Consider the following 10,554-nt stretch of genomic DNA (forward strand, 5'->3'; position numbering starts at 1 on the left):
GCTAGTGAGAGCACATGCTCCTAACAACAAGGTTGCTGGTTCACTGCCGTGGGATAGAGGCTACGCCCACCTGCAACTAGATTGAACACAGCACCTTGAGCTGAGTGGCCGCGAGCTGCCAACCGGCAGCCAGATGGCAACTGGACCTGGAGCTGAGCTAAGTGCGCCCTCCACAACTCAGATCAAAGGACAACAACTTGGCTGTTCCATTTCCCCAATTCCCGAATAAAATCTTAAAAAAAAGAAAAAAATGATTTTTTTTTAAAGATCACATTTTACAAAGTCAAAAGGCTTAGGGTAGCCAAGTTTCCAGTGTAATCAGCTTCATTTTTTTCATTTCCCAGACTTCAGAGTCCCTTGATCAAAATACTGAGATTCTAACCTTTTCCACATCTCACATGTTTCTTCAGAACTATATTGGCCATATTTGAATAGGTATATAATTTTTAATAGCTTTCAGCTATTAGACATTTCACAACTGTTTCTCTAAGATATTTTCAACTGCCAATGCAGACGTTTTTGCTACAATTGCAGGTGAAATAAATAATCATTCCCTAGCAAAGAAAGGAGATTACCTAATCCTTTATCTCTGGTACGATACCCCCATTCCACATGTTCTCCAACGAGACCACTATAAATGCTGTCCCCATAGGAAATGTTTCTTGGTATAAGTGACTCCCTTTTTCACATAGATGTCAAATTCCTAAAAAGCAATTGAATATATCTTAGAATAGAGTAAAACATATTATCCGGAAAAAAACAGTGTTACTCCTGGGTTGGACACAATTACTAATTACATAGACAGGGATGTTTACTGTGGGAACCAACAGCAGAGCTCTATACTTGTTCACTTGCTCAAGTCACCCAACCTCCCTCAACCCATCTTCCCCATTATGACCCCGTCTGGAGTTTTTTTCTCTCTTGTCATTGCCCAATGAAATATACTGAAGCCCACAAAATTGACTTCAGTTCACATGTCTATGACCAGAAATAAGATAAGATTTATTAGCTTCCAGGTAATCAGTGGACGCACTGGGTATCAGACTGACAAGGTTTCATGTGTATTTTGATTTTGCTGCTTTGGGAAGCATCTGAGGATGTCTCTAAATATTTCTGAGATCCATGGAATCTGCCCTTTAAAAAGAGCGAGGCCCCATTTCTTCATAGGAATTTTGGGGCACCATTTCCCAGCGCCCCGCAAGGGGCATCCTTGGCCTGTGCCCTGAGGTCTGGAGCGGGCGCACCTCACCGAGGTCGGTGGGACTACCTTACCCAGGTGCCCTTGGGCTGTGCGTCTGCAGCGCTAGGCCGGTGAAGGTCGAGGAAAAAGAAGCTTCGTACCTGGTGGAACGCTTTGAGGCGGGACTTCCGGCGTCCTCCTGGCGGCGGTGAGTTTGTTGGCTTTTGGGTGTGTCTGCTTGATCAGATTCTTAACTCTTGATTCTGCCCCAGCTAAAGTAAGCGGGAAGGGACGAGGAGACGTTGTCCAGAGCACATTACAGGCGGGTCTGTGGCTCGGAGAGGGCGCAGCCTGGGGTGACTGTGTGCGGGAGAATGGATCGGGGTGGAGGTTTGGCTGAGTTCGCGGAACCCGCGACTTCCAGCTTCGCTCTGCCCCAGGCTCTCAGGCAGTTGCGCCGAGCCGACCCAGCGCTGGTTGATGCTAAGTGCCCCAGGCTCTCACCTGCCTGGACCCACGCCTCCGAACCCTAAAGCCCGGAATGAGGGGCGCCTGCCCAGGTCACCGCAGCTTGTCCCCTTTGTTCAGGAAAGTGGAGCGTTCCTGAGTGGTATCCCCATTTCTGATACCCAGTGTGATGAGTAGAAGAGTGTTACATGCAGAGGGACCAGCATATGCAGAAACCTGGACGTGCGATTGAGGTGCATTCGTAAAACCTAGGGTAAGTCTCCTATCTATGGGAAACGTTGTTTGCGGATCAGCCATATGTGCAATGGAAGTTCCCTGCGCAGCTGGGCATGTATTCTGAGGACGCTGGTAGCCGTGGAGGGGTTGTGAATGGAGAGAGATTAGACCTGAATTAGAATTCTTAAAGGACACTCAGAGGAGATCAGACTTGGGGGGAGGAGATTGATTGAAGTGCAGATGGCGTGACTCTGCGGACGCTAATTCACCAGACTCCATGAAAGATGCCATGGGGGCTGGACCAGAGAGGTGCCTGTAGAGCGCAGAAAACTGATCCAATTTGGAGATTTTTTAAAAGTTTTTTTTAAATTAGTTTCAGGTGTACAAAACAATGTACTAGACATTTACACCCCCTCATACAGTGATAACTCCCCTCCCCCAATCTACTACCCCTCTGACATCGTATATAACTGTTACAATTCCATTTTATTCTATTCCCTATGCTGTACTCCATATCCCAATTAGGAGATTTTTAAGGATAGAAAACTAGCATCCATTCAGCCTGCACTAGCTCCCCCCCCCGCCCCATTTTTATCTTAGGAGTTTATGAAACAAGTACTCATTTCAACATTAAGAGATCAAATTCTTCTAAATGTGTACATGTAGGTAGGCAGTAAATACTCAAATGTATGAATTTAACAAGTTAACTTTATGCAAGCACTTAAATAATTCACACCTTAATATACCACCAAGCAGTATATTAGGACACTAAAAAAATCTTAAAATACCAAATTTTCTTAAATACTTAAAAGGTAAATATAACACACATTTCAAAATCCCATCAAATCATTTGGCCTGAAAACATTGACAAAAGCCGTAATTCTGTGGAGAGGAGTAGTTCCTATTTAGCACTTGATATACTCTAATGCACTTGATACCAACACCAGCCCTGTGAGGTTGGTACTATTCTTATGGCCATTTTACAGATGAAGACACTGAGGCACAGGGAGGTGGAATCCTAACCCAAGGTCACGCAGCTATTCAGAGAAGGCACCAAGGACTGAAGCCCAGAAATTAAAGACAGTCAGCTGGAGGACACCTTGCTTCAGGGTTGGCGTAAGGTGTTGGGTCCGCCCTTGGGTCCCCCGTGGATGCCCTTCACTCACAGCCTCACTTTCCCACAGGTTTCCATGGCTTCAGAAACACTTAGGAGCCATGCAGAGGTGAGTAAAGATTGTCTCAAGCCCTCACCCTCCCCACCGCCCACTCATGGTCTCTGGGACATGTTCTGGACTCTGTGCTTGCCACTCTGCTGCCACTGGTTCTGAGGCCTCTCCCCAGACTCGGGACCCTGACCCAGGCCAGAGGTGATATAAGAGTCCCAATTTTTGGCCACCACTAGACTATCCTCTAGAAGGTATTACAGGCATAGGGATCATTATGTGCAACCCTCAGAGGTGAGTGGCAACCCAAATTCTCCATTATGTCTTGTGGGACCCGAGGGCCTGGATGCAGGAATCAGGCCTGAAATGGCAGGCTGAGGAATTGTGCCTCTATTCCGAAAGTACTGGGAGCCTTGGAAGTTTTGGCGTAGGAGACGGGAGTGATCTGAATCAGGTTTTAATGGACTTTCTCTGGCTGCAGAGTGGAGAACAGACAGTAGGGGTGAGGGAGGCTACTGCAATAGTCTAGATGAGTGTTGCTGACAGCTGGACCAGGTTGATGGCTGGATCAGGATAGTGGCTGTGGATGTGGGACCAAGCATATGGCTTCTGGATTTTTTTTTTTTTTAAGTAGATCCAACAAAACTTTCCGATGCGGAGAGTGAGGGAGAAGGGGAGGAATCAGGGATAAGCCAAAGTTTTGGCCTTTGCAGCTGGAAGAGATGCTGTGAACTGAAATGGGGAGGAGTAATTTTCAGAGGGAGTACCAGGAGTTAGGTTTCTGCCATTGAACCTGAGATGCTGCAGAGACTCCCTAGTGGAGCCATTGAGTGGACCGCAGAGCACCCAGGTCTGTGGTTCAGGGGAAGGATTCAGGTGGGAGACCCTACAAGTTGGTGGCCTGTGTATGGACTGGTGTGGAGCTGTGAATCACATTTAGGAGGGGGGGTCTTCAGGTTAGAGTGACAGTGTTGTTAGGGGGCAAAGAAGGGGAGGGCCAGATTGGAGGACTGGGCCTCTTGAGCACCTGAATGGCTGGTATCGGTGAGCATCACAGAGGCAGGTGAGGGAAAGTACTTGCTGTGGAGAGCTGGGTTTGGTAGTGGATCGTGGACCAAGGCTTCCAAAGGAGAATGAACATGGGTGGATGAGGAAACACAGCAGTAATGGGGGTGAGATGACAGTGAGGCCAAGGCCAGTGCTTATTCACACCTCTAAAGGCTCACAAGAGTTTTGTGGGGACCCTTGCTGGGGCTTATGGGGTTTCACTCAGGTTGGCATATAAGCTCAAAGACAAATGGGTCAGCTGGGAGAGTAGCTAGGCCTGGACTTGGGAACCGGCGGTGCTGAGTGGTGAATGAGGCTTGGGTGGAAAGAGGAAGGCTGAGACTTGTGAGGAGACAGCTTGCGCAGCACAGCAGGAGAAGAGAGCTTAAGTATCTGACACCTGCATGTGGTTCTGGGTGACTGAGGCTGAGCTAAGGAACAGGGTATGGTGGAGAGGCCTTTAAAGCAGGACCAAAGGCTCCCCCTGCCAGTGTGGGCCATCGGGGCTCAGGAGCAGGATGGAACTCTCTGGATGCCACGTGCAGAGTGGCATGTGGGGAGGCCAAGGAGATGCCTTTGGTGTGGGCTAGGGTGGAGGAGGTGGCGGTGGTGAGGGCTCAGCGATGTGAGGGAGATGTGGTTTACAGAGTGACGGGCCCAATGGAGAGAGTGAGAACTAAAGGTCCCAGGGACTTGCTCCCAGCAGCTGAAGGGAGAACACTGAGCCCATGTTTGGTTGTGTCTGGGAGGCATGACCTGGGAACCCCTGCTGGCATGGATGGCATTTACTTATTTGCCTTCATGCCTGTAGTTGATGTAGGGTAACGTCATGATTAATAGCAAAGAGGAGAGAGCTGGTATCGTTGGCATCTGGGCTTGGGTATCCTGTAGGTTGTGGAGCTGGAGAGGAGGGTGGGTAGGGAGTGGCTGTTTGGGGGATAAACTGAGGGTCCTGGTGAGAGGTTGCTTAGGGACACTACTTTCCCCATGGAGGGTGGTGTGACCTTTGCAGATGTGGCCGTGGACCTGTCTCAGGATGAATGGGGGCTTCTAGATGGGGCTCAGAGACTCCTGTACCGTGATGTGATGCTGGAGAATTTTGCACTTGTGGCCTCACTGGGTAAGTGCCTCCCACTCACCCCAGTATCCTTGACTAGGCTCTTTCCTTCCTCGTTTCTCCAAGGGCCACTCTTTCCTCTTTCTAGCCAGAGCAGGACAGTGCTTCCTTCGTAGGTTTTCTTGCATAGGTGCTGCGGGTGCCAGGTTGGGCTGAGTGCACTTCTCCGCCCTCTCCCTGAGCAGCCCTTCAGCAGCCCTGAAGTCTTGCAGTGAAGCCAGTAGATCTAATCAGACTTGGCCTCACCTTGGCACAGTGACTGTCCAGATTAATTGCACCTCTCTGCCCCAGATTCTGCCCCCTTCCCTCCAGGTGACATTTCCTTATGCCTGACTGCCTGGAATTGCAGGTGCCAACATGGTCACTTCTTATGGGGATCACTGAGCTATTCCTGTAAGACACTTCTCCAAGGTTCTTTCTGTAATATTAGTTTTCTTTCCTCTGTGTCCATGGGGTGGGTTGTTCTGTGCCAGTGCTGACCACTCACCTGCCTTGTCCTGCCCTTAGGACTTACATCTTCCAGGTTCCATGTAGTTGCCCCACTGGAGCTGGGGGCCTGACAAGGCAGACATGACTCCAGCCACAGCAAGAGGGGGGCTGACCTTGGGAAGTGGGTGAGGGTTGGCTCAATATCAGGCCCAGGTTCAGATCATACCATGAACCTCTCCAGTGCCCATCATTGTTTTCATACCAAGGACAGGGGCCATAACTTATTTCTGTCTTTTAATTCTCGTTCTTGACATTTTATCCACTTGTCATTTCTACCCTGACTCCTGGGCAGGGCTCATCCACACCTGTCTCTAGCCTTCATGTCTCCCCTGTTCCTCTCCACTGCTCCCTCTGATGTGTTCTCCAACACTAAGCTACACATAATGGGTGAGATGTGTACATACCCTGAACAGTCCATGAACACCAGCTACTCAGTTGCAGTCGCTTTTCTCTTTTGTTCAGTGCTTGTGTCATCAGCAGACAATCCCTGCTGAAAGCTTTTGCAGAGAAGTGAGTTGAAGACCCAGTCTCTCCTTCCTGTGCTGCATCCCATGGTCGTGTCCTTTCCCCCCAGTAGACCTCCCTACTGCCCGGTCTTGCCAGGCTCAGTACTGCACAGCAGACCCTCTCTCACCCTAACTTCAGAACCCTTGTCCTCCCAACAGTACTGTTACTCATCACTGGGTTTGTAAGGTAGACATTTGTAATGGGGTCGCCCCCTCCCACCAGTCTACATACACTTCACTAACATTTCTCTGCTTTCAGGTTTTTGGTTGCAAATGGAGGATGAGGAGGCACCTTCTCAAGGCCCGTCGCACTCCAGGGTTCCCAACACAGGTTCAACCACCCAGAAAACCTGCTCTTGTGAGACGTATGGCCCAGTCTTGAAAGACATTTTGCACCTGGCTGACCACCAGGGAATATTCCCCAGGCAGAAACTTCACACATGTGCAGCATGTGGGAGACAGCCCTGGTTCAGTGTAAGCACTCACCAGCAACAGAAGCGGCACAGTGGAGAGAAACACCCCAGAAGGGGTGAGGACTGGGCTTGGTTCGTTAAGGACTGCAGAGTCCACCTGTCAGAGACTGCCTTCACACGTGGGGGCGGTGGGAAGGATCTCCTGCCCAGCTTAGGCCTTCTCCAGCACCAGCCCACTCACAGCAAGGGGAATTCACCCGGAAGCACTGAGTGCAGGGAGGCCGTTCACATCGGAGAAGGGCATTATAGGTGCAATGAATGTGGGAAAGCCTTTATCCGCAAAAACAGACTTGCTGAGCACCAGAGAGTTCACACTGGAGAAAAACCTTATGGATGCATTGAATGTGGAAAATTCTTCAGCCATAAGTCCAGTCTTACTGTACACCAGAGAGTTCACATGGGTGTAAGGCCTTATGGGTGCAGTGAATGTGGTAAAGCCTTCAGCAGGAGCTCCACTCTTGTTCGGCACCAGAGAGTTCACCCTGGAGAAAAACCTTATGAGTGTCGTGAATGTGGGAAAATGTACAGCGGAAGCAGCCATCTTGTTTTGCATAAAAAACTTCATACTGGAGAACAGCTTTATGAATGCAGCAAATGTGGGAAAGCCTATAGCAGCAAGCACACACTTGTTCAACACCAGAGAGTCCACATTGGAGAAAGGCCCTATGCGTGCAGCAAATGTGGGACATTATTTAGCCACAACTCCAGCGTTATTGTACATGAGCGAGTTCACAGCAGAGCAAGGCCTTATGAATGCAGTCAGTGTGGGAAATTCTTTAACCATTACGCCAACTGTATCACACATCGCAGAGTTCATATCACTGCAAGGCCTTATAGATGTGGCAAATGTGGGAAAGCCTTCAGCTACAAACATAGACTTGTTCAACGTCAGAGAATGCACACCGGAGAAAGAGTTCATGAGTGTAGTGAATACGGTAAACCTTTCAGCCAGAAATACAGACTTGTTCAGCACCAGAAAACCCATACTAGAGAAAGACCTTATGAAAGTAGTGAATGTGTGAAACTCTTTAAGCAAACCTTGGGCCTTTTTGAACACCAGAGAACTCACACTGGACCTTACAAGTGTATTGAATGTGGAAAATCCCTTAGCCACAAAATCACACTTGTTCAGCACCAGAGAATTCACACTGGAGAAAGGCCACATAAGTGTACTGAATGTGGGAAATTTTTTAGCAAAAGCTCTGGCCTTATTGCACATCAGAGAGTTCACACTGGTGAAAAACCATATGAATGCATAAAATGTAGGAAATTTTTTAAGCAAAGATCCAGCCTTGTTGTACACCAGAGGATTCACACTGGTGAGAGACCTTATGAATGCAGTGAATGTGGAAAAGCCTTTAGTCTTAAATCCACACTTGTTAAGCACCAGAGAATACACACTGGAGAAAAGCCTTATGAGTGCAGCAAATGCGGGAAATTCTTTAGCCATAAGTGCAACCTCAGTAGACATCAGAGAAGTCACATTGTTGAAAAGCATTAAAGTACAGTGAATGTGGGACAGCCTTAAGCTAATGGCCTTTCCTCATTTGGTACCAGAAAGTTCAACCTGGAGAAAGGCCTTTGGAGTGGAGGGTGTGTGCTGTTGGCTTGGTGAGTGTGATTGACACCAGTTCTGAGAGGAGTCTTTATGACGTAGCCATCAACCAAGAATTGAATCGCATACATCTGAACATCCACACTGGGGAGATTCCCTGTGAGTGCTGGGTATATGGGAAGATTTCAGGACCTGCATTGTACTTGCTGACCTGCCCAAGGCCCTTGCCTGAGTTAAATCACTGCCAATACCTGTGGCAAAAGCCATTCCACCTCTACCAGCTGGTAAATGTGCATCATGTTACCCAGTGTGCTAAGGGAAGGCAGATCTTTGTATTCTTCCCTTCCCTGAAAGAAATCATGAGTGTTCTGAGGTTACTGGAGTCCACCAAAATTACATTCACACAGTGGGTGTGATTAATACAGAGTTGGGGGTGAGCAAACTAGAGATGTGCCCCATCTATTTCTAGTGCTTCCAGAAATAGTATGGTCACCATAGGGATGAGTATGTACAGGTATCCTCAGGACTTCTAGATTTACACCTCTCCTCTCCTATGGACAAGGTCACTGGTAGAACAAATAATCTTAAAGTTTTCTGGATTCCTGAGGCTACTTGGGCTATTTACCTCAAAGCCACTGTTACTCAGGCAAGAAAATGGAGATTGAGGAATATCGTGGTCCAACAATGTGATTCACAATCGGTATTGCATGCTCGTATTTACTTCCATTGAAGCAAGGCTGCCCTCCCTGATGGATGAGGATAGTTATGGTCAAAGCAATATGTCAAATCTGGTTTTTCAAGAGAAGTTTTATGTGGAACCATTTTTTTAAAGATCAATTGAGATATAATTGACATGCAATAAATTGTGCATGTTTAAATTATAAAGTATATGTATGCTCATGAAACCATTACTGTAATCATGATATTGAATATATCCATCACCTCCAGAATTACCTCATCCCCTTTTACAATCTCTCCCTCCCTGGCTCATTCCCATGATCATTAATTTACTGTCTTTCACTATAAACGTTCTTTTCTAGAATTTTATATAAATGGAAAAACAAAATGTTTACTCTCTTTTTGCCTCCCTTCCCCCCCCCCATACAACATAATTATTTTCAGATTCTAACATGTTGCACGTATGAGTATTTTTGTTACAGGGTAGTACTCATATGGGTATGCTGCAATTTGTTTTTCTATTCATTTTAAATGGACATTTGGATTGATTCTGGTTTGGAACTGTTACAAATAAAGCTGTTATGGACATTCATGTACTGGTCTTAATCTTGGGTTAATACTTAAGAGTAAAAGGCTTAAGTGTCTCATTTGTACCCATGACATTTTAATTTATTGAAGTGATTGAGTGTCAACACGGAGAGGTCAGTATCTTTCAAAGCAGAATTTATTATATTTCCCAAGGGAAGGGGGGCACACCATGTCACACAGGGCCACATGAAGAGCACCAGTGTTGGTCAGGAGGCTGAAAAGAGTGAGGGAAAGGCGTAGGCCACAACCTTCATTGGGGTTTTCGTGGGAGGGGCAAGGCAGGGTAAAGTGTTTAGGGTTGGGTTACAATAATTCCAGCAGGTTTTGGATTATAGGATTGGTCTCTAGTTGTCTGATACCTTGCCCTGGGATGGTTCAGGGCAGGGGAAATATTGGCTTGGTGCATGACAGATAAGGAGGTGGTTGGGGCTATAGACTTGGATTAGTTGATTTGTATATGAGAGACATGCTCCTGGCTAAACCATTTGTTATCTCAAGAATGGGATACGTGGGAGGGGTGGTCTCTCCCTGACCTACAAGCATTTTAAGATGTCAAAACAAAAAAGTACAAAAATAATTTTAAAACGGAGGCAAAGGGTAAGCAGATGTGTACCTTTTTATGAAGTGACAAACTGAAAGTGTTTATACCATTTTACGTTCCCACCAGCAGTGTATGAGAATTTTGATTGTTCTATGTTTTCACCAGCACTTGGGATGGTCAGTCTTTAATTTTAGCCATTCTTTTTAGGTTTGTAGTGTGGTATTTCTCTGTGACTTCATTTGTATTTCCCTAATGACTAATGTTATTTAGTATGTTTACATGTGCTTACTGTCATCCCTCTATTTTTTAAAAATATATTTTTGTTAAAATATAGTTAACATGCAATATTATGTTATTGGGTTGTCAGAAAAGTCATGATGTATTTTTTTCTATGTTTTTCATTGTAAAAATGCATCATGACTTTTCCAACAACCCAGTAGTTTCAGGTGTACATCACAGTTCTTCAACAGTACCCACCTGGCACTATACATTGTTATTACCATATTAGTTATTATATTCCCTATGCTAAAGAA

General features: G+C 46.6%; 1 protein-coding gene across 11 annotated transcripts; it reads left to right on the plus strand.

The window, feature by feature from the left end:
- The first annotated feature begins 1,360 nt into the window (after positions 1 to 1,360).
- On the plus strand, positions 1,361 to 9,315 carry LOC109372019 (zinc finger protein 256). Of its 11 annotated transcripts, none has more exons than XM_019624823.1 (5): positions 1,361 to 1,388; positions 1,769 to 1,901; positions 2,851 to 3,087; positions 5,068 to 5,194; positions 6,446 to 9,315. In XM_019624823.1, the coding sequence occupies exons 3-5, from the start codon at positions 3,016 to 3,018 to the stop codon at positions 8,158 to 8,160; spliced, it is 1,914 nt and encodes a 637-aa protein (XP_019480368.1). In that variant the 5' UTR covers positions 1,361 to 1,388; positions 1,769 to 1,901; positions 2,851 to 3,015; the 3' UTR covers positions 8,161 to 9,315. The 11 variants fall into 11 exon arrangements, with proteins under 11 accessions (XP_019480368.1, XP_019480370.1, XP_019480369.1 ...); XM_019624825.1 differs by lacking the exon at positions 1,361 to 1,388 and adding an exon at positions 1,390 to 1,408; XM_019624824.1 differs by lacking the exon at positions 1,361 to 1,388 and adding an exon at positions 1,397 to 1,457.
- The last annotated feature ends 1,239 nt before the right edge of the window (positions 9,316 to 10,554 follow it).

Source organism: Hipposideros armiger, unplaced genomic scaffold (assembly GCF_001890085.2).
Source record: "Hipposideros armiger isolate ML-2016 unplaced genomic scaffold, ASM189008v1 scaffold_609, whole genome shotgun sequence".
Taxonomy (NCBI): Eukaryota; Metazoa; Chordata; class Mammalia; order Chiroptera; family Hipposideridae; genus Hipposideros; species Hipposideros armiger.

Bases quoted from the DNA above. Each gene is read 5' to 3' on its own strand.
- LOC109372019 (XM_019624823.1), top strand. From the start codon at position 3,016: ATGCCCTTCACTCACAGCCTCACTTTCCCACAGGTTTCCATGGCTTCA. The intron at 3,088-5,067 runs GTGAGTAAAGAT...TTCCCCATGGAG, and splicing joins CACTTAGGAGCCATGCAGAG to GGTGGTGTGACCTTTGCAGA. The intron at 5,195-6,445 runs GTAAGTGCCTCC...CTCTGCTTTCAG, and splicing joins TGCACTTGTGGCCTCACTGG to GTTTTTGGTTGCAAATGGAG.